At 33.5% G+C, this 19,433-nt stretch overlaps 2 protein-coding genes across 2 annotated transcripts; one reads left to right on the forward strand and one right to left on the reverse strand.

The window, feature by feature from the left end:
- Positions 1 to 227: 227 nt before the first annotated feature.
- On the reverse strand, positions 228 to 1,655 carry LOC145685532 (ionotropic receptor 21a-like). Its single transcript, XM_081757932.1, has one exon. It carries the CDS (start codon positions 1,653 to 1,655, stop codon positions 228 to 230), a length of 1,428 nt encoding a protein of 475 aa, XP_081614058.1.
- Positions 1,656 to 17,832: 16,177 nt separating this feature from the next.
- LOC145685534 (glutamate receptor 2-like) lies at positions 17,833 to 18,978 on the forward strand. The gene has a single exon (XM_081757933.1). It carries the CDS (start codon positions 17,833 to 17,835, stop codon positions 18,976 to 18,978), a length of 1,146 nt encoding a protein of 381 aa, XP_081614059.1.
- The last annotated feature ends 455 nt before the right edge of the window (positions 18,979 to 19,433 follow it).

Here is a 19,433-nt window from a genome sequence, read left to right on the forward strand (position 1 = left end):
GTCGAATCATTTTAATAACAAATAATAATCGTATAACAACCAGGAAATAAAATACATCTACATCTCTTATCATATTCTACTTCTTCCATTCTTGAACACCTTGTGCATAATTTAAAAGTATATTTTGCCCACAAATACAAATTAAGATATTAGAATACGAGTATCGTTGTAAACATCTCAAGGCAACAAGCGTAAATTAGTTTATACATATAACTGCGTCGTACTTTCTATCTTTTCCATAATTTGTATTTATTAGAAGAACATTTTCTCCCTTTTTTTCGAACTAACTCACAACTAAATGACACAAGAGCAAGTCCCAAACCAATTCCCAAAATATAGTATGCGGATTGTAAATGTTTCAGAGTAAGAATTGTTGGGGTATCTTCCTGGATATTCGAGACTGATGCTGAAGTGAAAGTTTCGTCATGAAACCATTTACCAAGAAGACCAGCTTCAGTAGCGTGCCTAATAATAGAATTCCACCTTCTTATGTATGGAGAATCTTTTGGAACAACAAAACAGTTTAATATTAGAAGGAGAGTTTCCTTTGAGATATGAGTCAATGAATTACCACTTTCATCATTGTGTTCTTTGTTACTATAAAATGACTCTATATAGCTTCTTTCATTCAAAGCTGCTACATTACGATCATATAAAACCCGTAACAAAGCTACATCATTATCTTCTATTTGAGATTTTGTTGCCATGGATTGCAAAATAAAATTTCCAGATTCTTGAAGTAGAACGACGTATAATGGTAAAGTTAGTATTTCGAGTTTAGAGCCCGCAATCTGTTCGAAAGTATCAATCTCAGGTTGATAACTGGGACGTGTCATGAAACTTATTAAAGATCCCCTGTACAAAGAATCAATTACAAGAATGAAGTAAGACCACAAAATAATGATAATTCTTTCTCTACTTGATTTTGGAAGTGTCGGAAAAGACATTGAAAGAAGCATTGAAAAAATCATCATAATATTAAGTTTGTCAACTTCTATCTCGTTACTCTTAACAGAGAAACACTTTGCCATTACTGAGTAAATGTAAACACAAGTAAATGATGCAACTATCAAACCCCATAATACTTTAGAAAAAGGTCGTATTATATTCTGCCATAATGGTGCTAATTCTGCCTTAGGAACAACAAATGCAATAGTATCTATCATCAAAGGAATAGAGAAATCTACAAACAAGTTCCGTTCGTAAGTTTGACCGAAACAAGCTGGAGCGACGTCTATATGTTTATATATTACATCTCCAATGCCACCTTTCCACGTCTTGTTTTCCGCACTGTAAACGCCCCAAATATTGTTCGTCCTATATATTTCAGACACTAGAGTGAAGTTCATAATTGCGGCTTGTATTTCCAAAGTTTCACCAAAATTCCCTCCAAACATTTTTGAGTTGGAATCGCTCTTCTTAAAGTAGGGTTCCACATCACCCCACGATACCTTCACCGGATACTTACACAAATCTTTTGTCTTGTCTTCAAACAGCTGCAATGCTTCCAAGGAATGAATTTCAAATATAGGATGCACGTTAAAATAAGATCCTGAGGAATCCTCACAAAATGGATTATGATCAATTATTATGGTACAATTAAGACTCGTGTTTTGACATGTTCCATTGATTGCTAATACGTATACGTTTAGCATTTTCCATATGAACCAAATAATCCGAAATAACTCTATAATATCTGTGTTATTAAAAACAGAATCTTCTAGAACCACTAAAAATTTTGCCTTTGAATTCCATATAGGATAGCTTATAAGATGTTCTACAGTACGGAGGAAAGACACTTTACTCTTCACAATGAAAATAAATGCTTTGGTCTTTCCAAAAGCAAACCTTGTGTCGAATTCCCTTATTAGACTTACAGGCATTTTCTTTATACTGTTACGTAGCAGGATAACTGGGATTTGAAGTTTTTCTTGAATATTAATCGTAATATCATCTTCAGTAATTCTTAATAGGTTGCTCATTACAACCACAATAAATCTGTAGTTTCGGAAATAATTTGAACAAATTCTATGTACTTGCTGAATGAGAAGTTCATTGGTATTATGTCCTGATTCGATTGAGTCAAATTCCTTCTTGAATGTACCTCCCGCTCTAAATATAATTTCTACCACACACAAGAATAGAGTTATGTTCCAGCTACACATATCTGTAAAATAACGAAACATAATGCAAAATTATACAAAAGGAAAAAAACATTAATAGGTAGAAAACAATTATTTTCTAATTATTCATTTTATATAGGAGTCTCAAAAGTAATGGTGAGAATTGAAACTACATATTCCTGACACTATTACATGAAAAAAGTCTGGATGATATATAATCCGGAAGTAGAGGGGCGGAACTAGACAGCTTCGAATGTGGGGGGAAAGGAACTTTACACTTTGGGAAAGTAACTTGCCGATTTAGAAAACCACATTGAAGATTTGTGTGAACAGTTACGCAACACACCAGGAGTGATGGAATGCATTCCAAACTCACGACCTGCACGTTTGCATAAATGTCGGAAGACAGCACTTTCAACATCTTCTCTATTTACGTTTATTGTTACCACGTATGACCTAGTAGTTTGTAGTGCTATTTTGTGTAAGATACCACGTTACAAATACAGTATGTAGTTGGAGATTTTGCCTGTTATTTCATAAGGCCCTACATGACACGACTAACCCCTGTCTGCAAGTTTTTATTTGATATACCATTTATTATTGCCTCCTGAGATTATGCAAAAAGGATAAGTGATATTGGCTTTGACTCCCATTGCACACGTGAGTGCAATAGTGCAATGGATAACAACCTTTTCTCTATGGTTTCCATCTTTACTGTACCATTTCATTAACCTTTCGTACATACATTTGGCGAATCGTTAAATTATGTATGGAGAATCACTGGCGCATTTATGTAACATACGTTTAACATGTGAAGACGGTATAATTTTTATGCCTTTCTGAACCGCCTTTCTAGCTCCTATCATTATTCCGCTGGCAGGTGTGAAGTTCCTTTCCCCCCACATTCGAAGCTGTCTAGCTCTTCCTCTATCCATTTCCGAATTATACGTCTTATAAACATTTTCTTCTTTTTCGGTGCCAGGAATCTGTGGTTTTATTTTTCATCATTACTTTTGGGATACCCTGTATAACTTTACGTTATTTGTTAAGTTTTTTAATTGGCATTATTTACCGCACTATATGTTACTTAAACTTATATTTGTCCATTCTAAGTTTAAGAATACCATTAGAGTTAATAGCTAAAATGTCAATTCTATCACAAATTATCTTCTGATATTGCTCAAAAGTGGCAGTGCTTGACATAGCAATTTCCCACTTGACACAGATATAGTTGAGTGAGGCCACCATAAACATTTTTCAAACATTAAAATTATGCCAGTAATTTCTTCCTTATTAGTTTGTAAAATATCTGCACTGTGTTACGTGGAAGAACTCACACTCTTGAGGTAAAATTTAGGATTGCAACTAGATACAATTGTTCAAAAATAAGTACGTTTTTGTACTTTATCTCCTTGCAGTTCTGGTAAATAGGTCGTATTGTTTAGTGAGCGATATGAAAATACCTCACTTTATGACGAGAATAAAACAAACGTGGGGGTAATTCGTGTAGAAATCAGCCTTCTGCAATCATTATGAACTATTGTTGCATTTATTGTGGTTCATGGCAGGGTAGATCTGACGTCTCTCCGATTTCACGTGGGTTCTTCGCTATTAGCAAGCACGTTGTCTCTATTAGCGTATGTCTCTATGCGCTAAAAACAGTAGTGTGAAAAAGATAACTTCGTTTCGCAATAACAAAAGAACCATACCTTTTTACTATTTCTAGCTTCAGAGATGACTTTTATATCCTTTGCCTTCATAAATAGGTTAAATGCAATAATAATAATAATAATAATAATAATAATAATAATAATAATGTTTCATAACAATACATCATGCCTTGTACTCTTAATTTACATGAAGAGTTTGTATTTACTTTATGACACTCCTTGTCACTATCTTAAGCATATGTAAATATAACATCACTTAAACGCTTTGTCAGCTCTTATTTTCTTCCATTATCGCGAAGTTTGTAAATTACAACCCGTACTACCGAGAACGTTGAAATTCGTTTTAGATATTTTAAGAGTTTTCACGATATTTAACCAAACACAAGATCAAGACCTCACCGTAGTAGAATATGATTGATAAATGTTTAATTGAGATGTCAGCATTGAGATTGTTTACTCCTTCACGATAAACACAGCTGCCATAAATAAAACTTAAAAACTAACATATCAAACTAAACAAAATTTCTGCTGCGAAAGAGAAACAAAAATCTAAAAAAAGAGATAAGATAATAAAAACACGAGAATAACAAATATATAACATTAAAAATAAACATACCATCAATAACAATAAATAGTAATATCAATTGAGTTTAGTTGATTTTGATTTTAACGTCCCTTTCAGCAGCAAGGCTATGTAAGACAGAACCTACTGATTAACGTGGAATCCGAACTATATGAGCTCCCCCTAAGAATCGTACCCGGGTCTCCCACGCGAAAGGCGCGTATGCTAACCGCTTAGACACAAGGAGCTCAGTAATATTAGTAACAATAGAAAAATATATAACAATAACAATATATAAAGTAACAGTAACAATAGAGAAAATTACTCTTGTAACTGCAAGTATAACAATAGCAGAAAACAGTAAAACATCAGAAATCGACGCTTGAGAAAAATCATTCCACGTAATTCCCTTTATTAATAATAATGAAAGGGATCTTTACAATTCAATTGAGCACCAAATTCTACTCAAGTAGAATATTAGTAGAAGTTTCCCTGTGGAGCCTCCTCTCTAGCCGGCGGATTAGCGTAAATGATTCCAGAGCGAGGTACCCAGCTTGATTCCTAGTTCGAGTCTCTGTAGTTGGGATCCCATGTCTCTTGATTCTTTCTCGTTCGACGTGTCATATAGCTTGGATTGCTCAAAATGAACATTAAACTTGAACTAAATGAAACTAAAATGTTTATTTTATTATTGGACATGTAATATTAGTGCTAAAGTAAATAAAACAACAACAACAGCACGTTTTAATTCTAATTAGGACTTGAGAAGACACATTTGCTGCATTAAATGAATTCAGAGTCAAAAGAAATTTCTTCCGATGCCTTTTAAAATGAATTGGAATGACACGTAACTTTTTATCTATGCTCTTCACAATTTAGAGAAAAAGACATATCGAGTTTCTGTATATAGCAATGCTAACAAATTATTCCAAAGTATAGCAAATTAAAGTATAAATGTTTACTGACAGCAGTTATTGTATCTTAAGATTCACACCTCTTCTTATTATTCTGTAAAATCACTGCAAACATGAAAGCATAAAACTATTCATAACTAATAATATCGTAAAGTTAAATAAGAAGTTCTGTAAATATAGTAAACAAGCTTGTAAACTGTTATATTGTATATTTAAAGTGGGATCCAAATCACGCGAGATATCAGAGTTTGAATCTAACTCGATCAAGGATCCAACCCTGTAGTATATACACCAAGGTTGAGTGCAGCAACTACGAGACTATGAAGAGATAGGCTGACCAATAAGTAGCAGAAAGTTTGTGTTAAAAGGTGTCAATTAATGTCAAGAAAGAAAAAAGGCTATACGACATTTTATCCGACATATCGTAAAAGTAATTTATTATTCTAATTCTAATATTTGTGGTTTCTCTTCGTGATCTAACCAGTCAAACAATGCAATGAAGAATAGATGAAAATTCGTAAAATTTGCATTATATTTCTATTAAATATAGGTTTGGTGCCATTATTATGTTGTCTAGGATGGGGTATACAAGGTAGCCCAAAAGTAGGTATACAGTACCTTAATAATAAGCTCATTGCATTTTATATCATTTCTTATTGTTATTCATCAGGTAGATTTAGTTTCTTTATTATTAGTTCTTAATGTGTTTTTACTTACATCTTAAGCTTCGAAGAGCCGAAGCAAATAAACCCATAAACTAGAATGTTATACATTATCAATGCATGGGTGTATATCTATTTTGGGGCAACCCTGAGTAATAACATTGACACAACAGGCAGGAATTTCACTATATGTAATTAAAGTTAATTGATTTTTTTAAAGTTTACTGTTCCTTTTTACTACCGAGACTGCATGACACATGTCATTAAGTAGAGCCTGAGTTATTATTTGGTTTTAATGAAGGCTTGATAAGCTAGGATAAATTTCATAAACTACAGTCAATAAGGATGCATTGTAATACAATGCAGAAGGCACGATCATAACATTAACTTTGAAGCAGTACGCGCCCTACGATAATTCTGCAGCAAAGACTGGAATGTATAAGTAAAGAAGAAATTATAGGCTGTAAGATTACATTCTTTATACATTTTTAATTTCACATAATTTATTCCAGGTTTATCGAGACGAGATTGAGACTTGGCCCACGATATCGGTCACGAGAACGAGACGTCCGTTTGAATATCGAGACGAGATCAAAACTAACACAGCTATTAATTGATTTAGGCGAGACTGAGGCTGTATACAGTCCCTATCGATTTCGTCTCTAAAGAAAACATTCTTCCTAGTTCATACATATCCCTGTGTAAGGGAAATGGAAAATCACCACATTTGGAAAAGAGCTTATAGACTCTACTTTCACAAAGTGTATGATGCAGTAATGAAATGGGAAATGAACTTCCTGAGCCGTAATCCTGAAGCAAAGATGCAGTCAGACACATGAGTCCGCTGAGTAACTCCCGTCTGACCCGGAGTAATCTGGTGACTCTAATATACCCAGAAGCCGGACTGACCCACATCTGACCTTTCAGGACGAGGAGACGAAACATCGTCTTCCACATGGGGAATATGTGTTATGCTAGTAAAGCAATTCTATCAAACGCGATTCTCTCAATTGTCATTGTCTTTTCACTAAATATAATTTTCTTCCTCACTTGTAATCTGCCTGTATGTATCTCAAATATTGCACTGAAAAATAACTACAAAATTCGTTGCATAAACGCGTCATAATGAGAGAAAAGATAAACTATATGTTTATTTGTTGAGGAATCGTCAAAGTTTAATTGACCTGTAAAACTTGTCACATAAATAGTATCGGTGTGTTAAAACGATGTTTTGTTATTTTTTGTATAGATTGTGTGAAAAACAAAGGTGAGAAGTCGAATAAACGTGAAATTACATTTGTGAAAACATTCTAATACATTGTGACGTATCGTGATTAGGAAATGTTACATTGATAAAAAAAAAGAAGTAATAAAGTTGGAGTGGTAAATATCATTAACCAATTATAAAAGCCTTGAGTAATGATACCGATATGATGTTTCGGCTGCTTGTGGGTCACCGGGTCTGTTTTGGTCTCCGCATTTGTCTAGGTTACTAGTTTTGTCTGGGTGTCCGGGTCACCGGGTCAGACCTGTTCTGAGAAGTGAGATCCAGTCCTGCGTTTTCCTGACTAAAATCGTTTCTCAAGGTACCTGGTAACCCATGATACATTCCATCACTGGTATGATTAAGACAATGATACATTGCTGAGCTGTTCCATAAGAGAACCTTCTATGTACTTAGTGCTTTGGTTAGTGTGATTTTTATGAAAATATATAAAATTCATCTAAAGTTACAATGAGCATAGTACAAGATATTCCAGTATGTTTCATCGTTTTTGGAAAAACAATATGGTTAACAAAAGAAATATCTACCTGTATATTCCGTTTCTTATGTCTTACTTCCGAATGAGAAATAAAATCAAGTTGTTCTTTGAACCGTAGAAAGAAGTAACTATTTACTTTTTTACTTTAAGACCAAAATTGATTTTATTGCTTGTTTTTCTAATGGAAATGAATGCAGTAAAATGTTACCATGTTACAAATGCTTTAATGGTAATAGTCTTCCAAATGTGTAATGATATGAGCGTCAGAGCATTATGGGTTCTCTTTTTCTGTAATTGTTATGTTTTTGTTTCTAATGTGATATGCTATCGTTTAAATACCCTGTATATAAATGTGTGTTACATTACTCTAAAAATGAATACGTAGAAAAATGACAAAAATTTATATGGAAATGGTAAAACATGATTTGGGCATTAGCACAAGGAAACAAAAGAAATCAACTTTGTGAATCAAATCAATACGAGAAAAAAGTAATAAATATTACGTTTTTGACATTTTCTGATCTTTTGCTCTGATAGTTAGTCACATTACTCCCTAGTGTATATGCTGTGAGGAGTTGATTATTAAACATTCCCTATTTAGCAGAATATATCACCACTGAAATTACATTTAGATGATATCATCAACTTAACATTTGCCTCAGTATACAAATGTACACATCATATTTTTCCATCGTCGTATAGAAGTAATTACCTCATTCTCAACTTGACTTTACTACATATATTACATATAGGCCTAATGTATCTGATGAAGACAAAGATTCTTTGCTGATACTGTAACGATATTATTTGTTAAATACTATATGCCTTGGCCATAATTTGTCTTTTCTTAATATAATAAATTCCAAAGCTAAAATAAGTGGTATTCACTTTAGTATTTGTGTAGATCCTTACTTAATATTTTTGAACTTTCGGGAAATACGCAGTCTAGACTACAGCTTATTTCATTTTTTTAAAGTAATACAAATTGTTATATTATTGGACTTCCAATCTATGCTTTGCATAAATGTCGGAAATCTTCCACAACGTTATTGTCCGTCCGTTCAAACAAACGGAAACACAGTTCGAGAAATGTCTTTTTTTTTTTTTTTTTTTTTTACATTTGTTTCAGTTTCTTCTATAATAACTCTATTTTCAAACCTCAAGTGCCTAAAACAGCGATTTCCGGTTTCAACATTTATTACCATAGAACTAAATTGATAATAGCGACAAATAGTTTTCTGCAAAATAATCAGTGTCTGAAATGAGCACATGATCACAGCCTTCGAATCCTCTACCAAATTCGAAAGTAGTTTAAATTTACTACTGCGTCCGGTCTCAATACTGATTTCCATAGATCTATAAAGATAAAAGATATCGAAATTCGTTTCTTGTAGTCGGATCAGCTTCCCTAGAATAGGCTCAATCTTTTCCGATAAGCCTCTACTCAAACCAGAAGTATTCAAATTAGTAATTTGCGATTTCCACATTTGTTACCATACAACGAAAACTTCAAGAGATAGCGAAAAGCAGCGTTTTGCAAACTGTTCTGCTTCCCAAGATAACATAATTATCAGCAAGAGATTACCAAAATAAAATTCGGAAACTTTCAGTTTTACTATCGATTTCAATACCGAATTCCAAAGAGATATCGAAATAAGGTTTTCGAAATTGATTCAGCTTGCCAAGAATAGGTTTCATCTCCTCAATCTTCTGTTTATACAAGAAGTGTTCAAATTATCATTTTTTTTTAAAAAAAAAATATTTATTGCAATAGACGAAAAATGGTAGTATAGAACGACAAACAGTTTCTTGCTATCGATTCAGGATCTCACGAATAGGCTTTCTCTCCTCCAGTAATCTTGCATCCGAACCAGGAGTGATTGAATTTAATGATTTTGGGGTTTAAACCATTGTTACCATAGAGTAAAATAGTAACGGATGGCGAGGAGAAAAGTGTGATAAAATTGAATATTAACTGAGTGCAAAAGTGTACAAGTATTTAATATATGTTACCTATACTATGTGATTCAAACTTTCGGTGCCATAGTCAAGCTCGTTATGAATAAACATGAGAAAATTTGAAACTACATGCATTGGCGTATGCAGTCTGGGGTCGAAGGGCCTAGCCCCCGAGTCTTTCAGTAACAAAAATAATTGAGCTATTATTTATATATATATTTAAAAGTTTATGGTAAACTCATGATATACCTACCATAGTCTGGGTTCTAACTGGCCAACCCAGTTTTTACCTTCTGGATCCGCTACTGAATACAAGAAAGTTTGTATTCGTGCAACCCATTTGGGTTTCACACTAGTAAGACATGCTATATTAAACTAAAAAATCAACGTTTCCTGTGCAGTACGATGTTCAAAAAAATGTAAGAAAGTGACATTGTTGTATGAGGTAACTCAGAACAGCTCGAAACCGATTTCCTACAATTCTGTAGTACTGATTTAGTAAAGGTCTAAGGTAACTGACAATGTAGGATTTTCTTCAAGTTGTCTTACGATTGTGGAGAGCAAACAACCGGTGTGATTAAAAAACACAATTTTGAAATAAAACCACTTACAAATTGCATATATTTCCATTTTTCCGTACATAAACTAATCATGGAATTGTCCTTCTGCCTCGGAATTTTGGTACATCATGTGACTTTCGAAGATGCAATACATAAACGACGAAATGTGAATAGTTGTAAAAAGAAATACAGAAAACGTAATAAAAAAAAATTGTGAATATCAAACCTAGAAAGACATATAAATTTGTTTAAGATTTCCGTATGCTACCGTAGATTTCCGTATTGAATTAGAATAGTGCAATACGAAAACGATACTTGATGAAAATATACATAACATGTATTTTTCGTTTGCTTTCCTTGTAGATCTATATTCATAGACTATTACTTTTAGACTTTACATTTTATCTTCTATTAATCATTTTTATTTAGTTGTGAGTAAAGATTCTAATAATGCGATATACGCATATAAGATTATTAATCACAGAATTAGTTGACCAATATATTGCATAAATTGTATCCAACTGAAACTTGAACCGGGAAATAGCCATGCTACTGACCTTATCTACAATAAATTATGAATATGTGGCCGCACTTAAGGGATGATAATGGTGGAATGAATAAAGTAGAAGGACACCTGACAGTCACGAGAAATCTCTCTCACACGGGGTTTGTCTAAAACAAGGTCCACTTCAACCAGAGACGCTTATGAACCAAAGTAGAGTGTACTACAACTGACAAGTAAACATTCGAATGGGGGTACAAAATAATTTAATTTCTTTTTCGGGAGTTGCAGAGCGTGATAACAGTGTTGCTAACCAAATATATTAGAAAATAAAAAAAATAAACTAGCTGAAGGTAAAATTTACCTCCACGTGTCTACTTGCGGGCTAATGTTCATTTCCTTATTTCATTATTTTGTAAAGTGTCAATTCTCTTTCAGAGAGAAAAATATTCAGATATAACCTCATTACGTTTCGAAGAAAGTGATTCAAACCTGTGTTTGTTGCTCCAATGGCACCTAAAAAAATACAGAACGTTCTAGATTAGAATGAAAAAAGTAGAAAATTGAATTTATCTAATTGGATAACATCGTTGAAGATCTTTTCTTTTACCATGGATTGTTCTCTATATTATCGGCCATTTAAAGGACTTGCATCCTGGATAAGGAATGTTTCCAAAAATCCTTTTTAACTTTTTGTACATCATAGTAGCGAATTCATCAAGCTTTACCTAAAAGTTGTTGATACAACTTTACTCAACTCTTACTCATTTATTTTCGCAACACATCTCACAAACACAACTTCACCCTAGGCGCTCTCAATAAATATTTAGCAACTCGAGCAGGTTCTAACTTGTACTGACTAAACTTAGTTCTAGTTTAAAAGGATTAACAGGATAAATTTAACTGTCATGTGAAAGTGGAACAGCAGCGTTGTCAGTTCATGTACAGCGTTGGCAGTTTCGTTACTAATCTAACAAACCTCGTAGTTCGATGTTAGAGAAGAGCTTCTTTTAAAACACATTTGACATTTATTGACATCCATCGAATGCAGAGCGTGAGCACCCATCTTCAAAAGAACGAAACAATGAAAACACACTATTAGTATACGAACCTGATTGGCCCAACGAAAATAGCAGAGTGAAAATAGAATAAAACACACTATTTCTTGATTTAAACTTTCGTTAGCTTCTTGGTTCGATTAACAAGATTTTAATCCGAATCGGATCACAATTATGCTTCCATCCTTTTAAGTAAAGCAATAGTACAAGTCTGAATTTTTAAAATTAATGATAATTGAAAGGATACAATACAAGAGTATTTTATTCACTTCAAGGTACAAGTAGACGATAAACCTGGCTGAATCACAATTACGAAATGTTACTCAATCTCTTTTAAAAATTTTACATGTAATCAATTTTTTACAAAGTTCAATTTTGCACACTACTTCCATTTTTAGAGAAAGTTCACATGTGTTAACTGAATAGTTATTATTCGAAACGAGATTGCGATGATTATTAAAAATATTATATGTGAAATCGTTATTCACACAGTAGATGGACATTATTTTGTTTACTGAACTATATCACTGTTTGGAACAAACCATATTGAAAACCTATGAAATTGATTTGTTTGTGCCAGCGTCTCATGTCCATTTCGTGCTCATCGTCAATATATATAATAACAGATCTTTCAACTTATCGGTATTTCGACCTGGAAAACAACAATAAGTACTTTGCTGAAGGTAATATTTTGCTTTTCCTTTATTCAAAAATATTACCACTAACGACTTTGTCTCCTTTCATGTATTTATAACTAATATAACACCTCCCCTATGAATTGGATATCTTCCTCTAAATTCATTTCTTCACCAGGTTTCTACGATGACAAGTGCGTTTTTATTTGGATGATAAATCCACTGTATGCAAAACAGCAGCACTTAAGGACACAGAACGTCATCGCTGCAGCACCTAGGAATGTCACCGTCGAAGATGTAGATTTATACCTACATCCATTGGAGATGGTTATCGTTCACACTATTAAAATATCCTAAAGATACTCGAATGTTTCCATGATGTTTAGCGAACTGTAACAGATCTCATGTTGATCCCATGTCGATTGCGCATGGCATGTTTCGATGAACAACATTCACTGACACCACAGATAGCTTGTCTTAGTTTCAACGAAACACTGTGAATGGGATTTAATGTGCTTCTGTCAAAGGCAAGGTACAACGTTTTCTCCTAGAACCTGTTGAAAGCAAATGTTATTTTTGTTTCGGGGTTATTCGATGTCACATTGTTACATTGATAGCAATTACCGCTATTCTTGAACGTTCTATGCATTCATTGTCCGCTTTTCCTCACTATAATATTGAATAACAACTGTAACTATCATGACTCAGCTGAAAAAGAATCTGAGAACCAGAATGTAAAACTCGTCCATGAAATGTGTATACTGTCATGAAAAAATATTGTGTACCTACTGATGTGATCAGATACTACTCGTATTTGATTATTTGGCGATAGATCCCAACTCAAGTAGTAGCTGGAAAGAACATGTTTGAAGTTATTTTCCTGAGTATCTTAGGGAAATAAACATCCAGGGGCGGATCCAGGGTGAATGTTTTAGGGGGGCGGTCATTCGAAGACAATAAGTTTTATACTACATTTATAACAGAAAGGTGAAAAATTTTCGAATAGTTTTTTTTTAAATAATAATATCCTATTTTGGGTGGAACGATCGCCCCGACCACCTCCCTGGATCCGACCCTATAAAAACCAAGGCCATAGCCGAGAAAAGAGAAAATGGTATAATACAATTTTAATAGTATTGATGAAACCTGGTAGTTTCTAAAGAAATGCAATGATCTTCACCGATCATTTATGCGTTGTTTATTGTCCTAGTTTTCTCATAATTTCACCTCTTGTCATTCTAACTCTACGGCTTATTTTTTAAGTCAGGTGTTTATGTTTGTTAGTATGAGTGTGCGTGATATCGGTTTATGTCAAAATGTATAGTTCATTGAATTTGAACACTGTCACTATTCAGTAAATATTAGCCCACAAAGTGAAAAAAAAGATATGAAAATATAACCCAGGCTAATGGCAAATAAAATAGATAATCCACTTAAATCAACTTCCTGCTACTTATTGGTCAGCCTATCTCTTCATAGTCTCTGGTGTATATGCTAACTAACGCCATAACTTTGGTGTATATGCTACCGAGTTTGATCTTTGAACGAGTTAGATTCAAACTATGATATCTTGCGTAATTTGGATCCCACTTTAAATATACGATATAACAGTTTACAAATTATTTACTATATTTTCAGAACTTCTTATTTGATTAATACTAACAAATATTAATACTCTACTTGAAGTCGAGAAGAATTTGGTGCTTAATTGAAATGTAAAGATCCCTTCCATTATTATTATTAAAGGGAATTACGTGGAAAGGTTTCCCTCAAAATTTGATTTCTGACGTTCTACTGTTTTCTGCTATTGTCATACCTGTAGTTACAGGAGTATTTTTCTTTATTGTTACTGCATATATTGTTATTGTTATAAATATTGTCTATTGCTACTAATATTACTGAGCTTCTTCGTGTTTAAGCGGTTAGCATACGCGCCTTTGGTGTGGGAGACAAGAGTTCGATTCCCGGCGGGAGCTCATCTGATTTGGATTCTACGTTAATCAGTAGGTTTCGTCTTATATAGCATCGCTGGTGAAACGGACTTTAAAATCGAATTCAACTCAACTCAACTGATATTACTGTTTATTATTATTGATATATGTTTATTTTTAATGCTATATATTTGTTATTCCCATATATTTATTATTTTATATCTTCTTTTAGATTCTCACTTCTCTTTCGCAGCGGAATTTTTGTTTAGTTTGATATGTTGGTTCTTAACCTTTATTTATACTGAAGGGGGCAAACAGACTCAATGCTGACCTTTCCAATAAGCATTTATCAACCACATTCTAGAATGGTGAGACCTTGATCTTGTGTTAGGTTAAATATTGTGAAAAATATTAACACATCCAAAACAAATTGCAACGTTCTCGGTAGTACAAGTTGTAATTTACAAAGTTCGCAATAATGGAAGAGAATATGGGCTCACAAAATATTTTAGCGATGTTCAGCGATTTACAGATGTTCAAAATAATGACAAGGAAATATTAAAATAAAATGAAATCTTTAAGTTTTACGTCCCACCGTTAAGCCGGTTATTCTAAAGGAGACGGTGATAATGAGAAATGAATGAAATGGTGGAATGACGAAAGTAGGAGGAAACGGGAGAACCCCAAGAAAATCAACGTACACGGTGTTTGTCCAATACAAATTTCACCTGGCGGGAGCAGGGTTTGAACCCTAGACCCCAAGCACCAGAGATGAACGCTCTAGCACTGAGCCACCGTGGCCCTAATGTCATGAGGTAAATACAAAGATTCATGTAAATTATGAATACAAGGCATGATGTATAATAATAATAATAATAATAATAATAATAATAATAATAATAATAATAATTATTATTATTATTATTATTATTATTATTATTATTATTATTATTATTATTATTATTATTATTATTATTATTATTATATTTAACTTACTTATGTAGGGAAAGGGTTAAAGTCATCTCTAAAACTAGAAAGAGTAAATAAGTGTGATTCTATTGTCAATGCCAAGCGAAGTTACTTTTTTCACACTACTGTTCTTAACGCACATAAATATCGTTGCTAATTGCTTGTTAATAATTACGGATGCACCCATGCGAAATTAAATAGAGACGTCAGCTCTGCTCTGCCTTGAACCCCATTAAAGGCAACAGTTGTTCGTAATGACCACATAAGACAAATTTCAACATGAATTTTCCCCACGTGTGTTTTATTCTCATTATAAAGTGAGGTATTTTCATATCGTTCACTGCAAATACGACCTATTTACCAGAAGTGTAAGGAGATAAAATACGAAAACCTTCTTATTTTTGAACAATTATTTCTAGTTTCAATCGTAAATTTTACCTGAATAATGTGAGTCCCTTTCACGTTACACAGTGGAGATATTTTGCATTCTAATGAGAAAAAAAAAATCCTAACGTAATTTTAGTTTTTTGAAAAAATATTTATGGTGGCCTCCCTCAATTATATCTGTGCGAAGTGGGATATTGTTATGTCGTGCATTGAAAATTTTGAGCAATATCAAAAGATAATTTGTGATAAAATTGCCATTTTCAACTATTAAATCTAGTGGTATTCTTAAACTTCGCATGAACGAATATAAGTTTACGTAACATTAGTGCAGTAAATAATGTCAACTTAAAAACTAAAACATTATGTACAGTTATACAGGTGTCCCAAAAGCAATGGTGAAAATGAAACCACAAATTCCTGGTACCAAAACACGACAAAAATGCTTACATGACGTATAGTCCGGAAATGGATAGGGACGCAGCTAGACAGCTCAGAATGTGGAGGTAAAGGAAATTCACACCTCCCAGTGGAATAACGATAGGAGATAGGAAGGGGTTCAGAAAGATATAAAGATCATCTTGACTTGATATATTAAACGCATGTTATTTAACTCCACCAGAGATTCTCCTTACGTCATTTAGGGATTGACCGAATGTCTGTACGGTAGTTGTAATGAAATGGAACAGTAAAGATGGAAACCACACAGAAAAAAGTTGTTATCCATTGCACGATTGCATGCACATGTGCAATGGGAGTCAAAGCAAATTTCACTTAGCTTGGTTGCATAATCTCAGGAGGCAATAGAAATAGTATACCAGATAAAAACTTACAGAGAGAGAGAGTAGAAATAAGAGCAAGTGTAAGTAGTCGTGTGATGTAGGGCCTAATGAAATAACAGGCAAAATCCACAACCACATACTTTATTTATAACGTAGTATCTTGCACAAAACAGCACTAGAAACTACTAGGTCATACGTGTTAATAATACACGAACCTAGAGATGTCCAAAGTACTGTCTTCCCACATCTATGCAAAAGCTCTGATCGTGAGTTTCGAATGTATTCAATCACTCCCGGTATTGCGTAACCGTTCACACGAATTTTCAATGTAGTTTTGTAAATCCGCAAGTTCCATTCCCTAAGAGTAAAACTTCCTTTCCCGCACATTCCAAGCTGTCTAACACCGCCCCTGTCCACTTCCGGACTGTATGTCATATAGATGTTATTCTTGTCTTGTTGCCAGGAATATCTCTTTTCATTTTTCTCCATTATTTTTGGGACTCTCTGTATAAAATGAGTAATGAGAAAATAATCGCTTTCTACTTATTAATGTCTTTTTTTCCTTTTGTATAATTTTGATTAATTTTTCGTTATTTTACAGACATGTGCAGCTTGAGGGTAATTCTAATCCTGTGTGTGGCAGAAATTATATTTGGAGCGGGAGGTAGATTCAACAAGGAATTTGACTCAATCGAACCAGGACATAATACCAATGAACTTCTCATTCAGCAAGTACATAGAATTTGTTCAAATTATTTTCGAAAATATAGATTTGTTGTGGTTATAATGACCAACTTATTAAGAATTACTGAAGATGATATTACGATTAATATTCAAGCAAAACTTCCAATCCCAGTTATCCTGCTACGTAACCGTGTAAACAAAATACCTGTAAGTCTAATAAGGGAATTCGACACAAGGTTTGCTGTTGGAAAGGCAAGAGCATTTATTTTAATTGTGAAGAGTGAATTGTCTTTTTTCCGTACTATAGATCATCTGCTAAGCTATTCCATATGGAATTCAAAGGCAAAATTTTTAGTGGTTCTAGAAGATTCTGTCTATAATGAGACAGATATTAAAGAGTTATTTCAGATTATTTGGTTCAAATGGAAAATTTTAAGCATATACGTATTAGCAATCACTGGAACATGTCAAAACAACAGTCGTAATTGTACCATAATAATTGATCATAATCCATTTTGTCAGGATCACTCAGGATCTTATTTTAACGTGAATCCTATATTTGAAATGCATTCCTTGGAAGCATTGCAGCTGTTTGAAGACAAGACAAAAGATTTGTGTAAGTATCGTGGGGTGATGTTGAACCATACTTTAAGAAGAGCGATTCAAACTCAAAAATGTTTGGAGGGATCTTTGATAAAACTTTGGATACCCAAGCGGCAATTATGAACTTTACTCTAGTTTCTGAAATATATAGGAAGAGTAGTATTTGGGTCATTTACAGTGCAGAAAACAATACTTGGAATGGTGGCATTGGAGATGTACTATATAAACACATAGACGTTGCTCCAGCTTGTTTCGGTCAAACTTACGAACGAAACTTATTTGTAGATTTCTCTGTCCCTCTGATGGTAGACAATATTGCATTTGTTGTTCCTAAGGCAGAATTAGGACCATTATGGCAGAATATAATACGACCTTTTTCTGAAATATTATGGGGCTTGATAGTTGCATCATTTACTTGTGTTTGGATTTACTCAGTAATGGCAAAGTGTTTCGCTGTAGAGAGTAAGAGGTTAGAAATTGACAAACTTAATATTATGATGATTTTTTTAATGTTTCTTTCAATGTCTCTTCCGAAACTATCCAAATCAAGTAGAGAAAGAATGATCATTATTTTGTGGTCTTACTTCATTCTTGTAATTGATTCTTTGTATAGAGGGTCATTACTAAGTTTCATGACAAGTCCCAGTTATCAACCTGAGATTGATACTTTCGAGCAGATTGCAGACTCTAACCTCGAAATATTAACTTTTCCATTATGGGTCGTCCTATTTCAAGAATCTGGAAATCCTATTTTGCACTTCTTGGCAACAAAAACTCAAATACAAGATGTTGATGCAGCTTTGTTACGGGTTTTATATGATCGTAATGTAGCTGCTTTGAGTGAAAGAAGCTATATAGAGGCATTTTACAGCAAAAAAGAACACAAGGATGAAAGTGGTAATTCATTGACTCATATCTCAAGGGAAACTCTTCACCTAATATTAAACTGTTTTGTCATTCCAAAAGATTCTCCATACATAAGAAGATGGAACTCTATTATTAGTCGCGCCTCTGAAGCTGGTCTTCTTGGTAAATGGTTTCATGACGAAACTTTCACTTCAGCATCAGTCTCGAATCTTCAGGAAGGTACCCCAACAATTCTTAATCTTAAACATTTACAATCCGTATACTATATTTTGGGAACTGGTTTTGGACTAGCTCTTATTTCATTTAGTTGTGAGTTAATGCGAAAAAAATGGGGAAGAATTTTATTCTAATAAACACAAATTATGTCAAAGATAGAAAGTATGATGTAGTTATATGTATAAACTAATTTACGGTTGTTGCTTGAGATGATGTTGGGATTGCGTTGAGCTGCTAAAATTTCTGTTTCATTCCTCTTCTTTCTAAATTTGTTATCTTTTTCCAGGATTTCTTAATTTTATAAAGAGACCTGCAAGCGGAAAGTTAAATTTAAGATAGCTATTTTTTAGCACTTCTATGTACTAAAATGATTAACGTATGTTACTTAGCAATTGTAATATCCATACTTTATTTTTTATTGAAGCATACGCAGCGTTTAGTGCAGTTCTGTATTGTTAATCAACTTAACCTTTGTATGCCCAGCTATTTTTGCATACACATAAGTTCCTCTGGGTCAAAATGAACCCACTCAATTATTTTATGTTCTAATTTGTAGTTTACACCATATTTGTACATGTAATAATGTTGT

Source organism: Thermobia domestica, chromosome 5 (genome assembly GCF_964235325.1).
Source record: "Thermobia domestica chromosome 5, izTheDome1.hap1.1, whole genome shotgun sequence".
Lineage (NCBI taxonomy): Eukaryota > Metazoa > Arthropoda > Insecta > Zygentoma > Lepismatidae > Thermobia > Thermobia domestica.

What these genes read in the sequence shown, in the direction of transcription:
- LOC145685532 (XM_081757932.1), bottom strand. Translation starts at nt 1,655, where the DNA reads ATGCTAAACGTATACGTATTAGCAATCAATGGAACATGTCAAAACACG.
- LOC145685534 (XM_081757933.1), top strand. Translation starts at nt 17,833, where the DNA reads ATGTTTGGAGGGATCTTTGATAAAACTTTGGATACCCAAGCGGCAATT.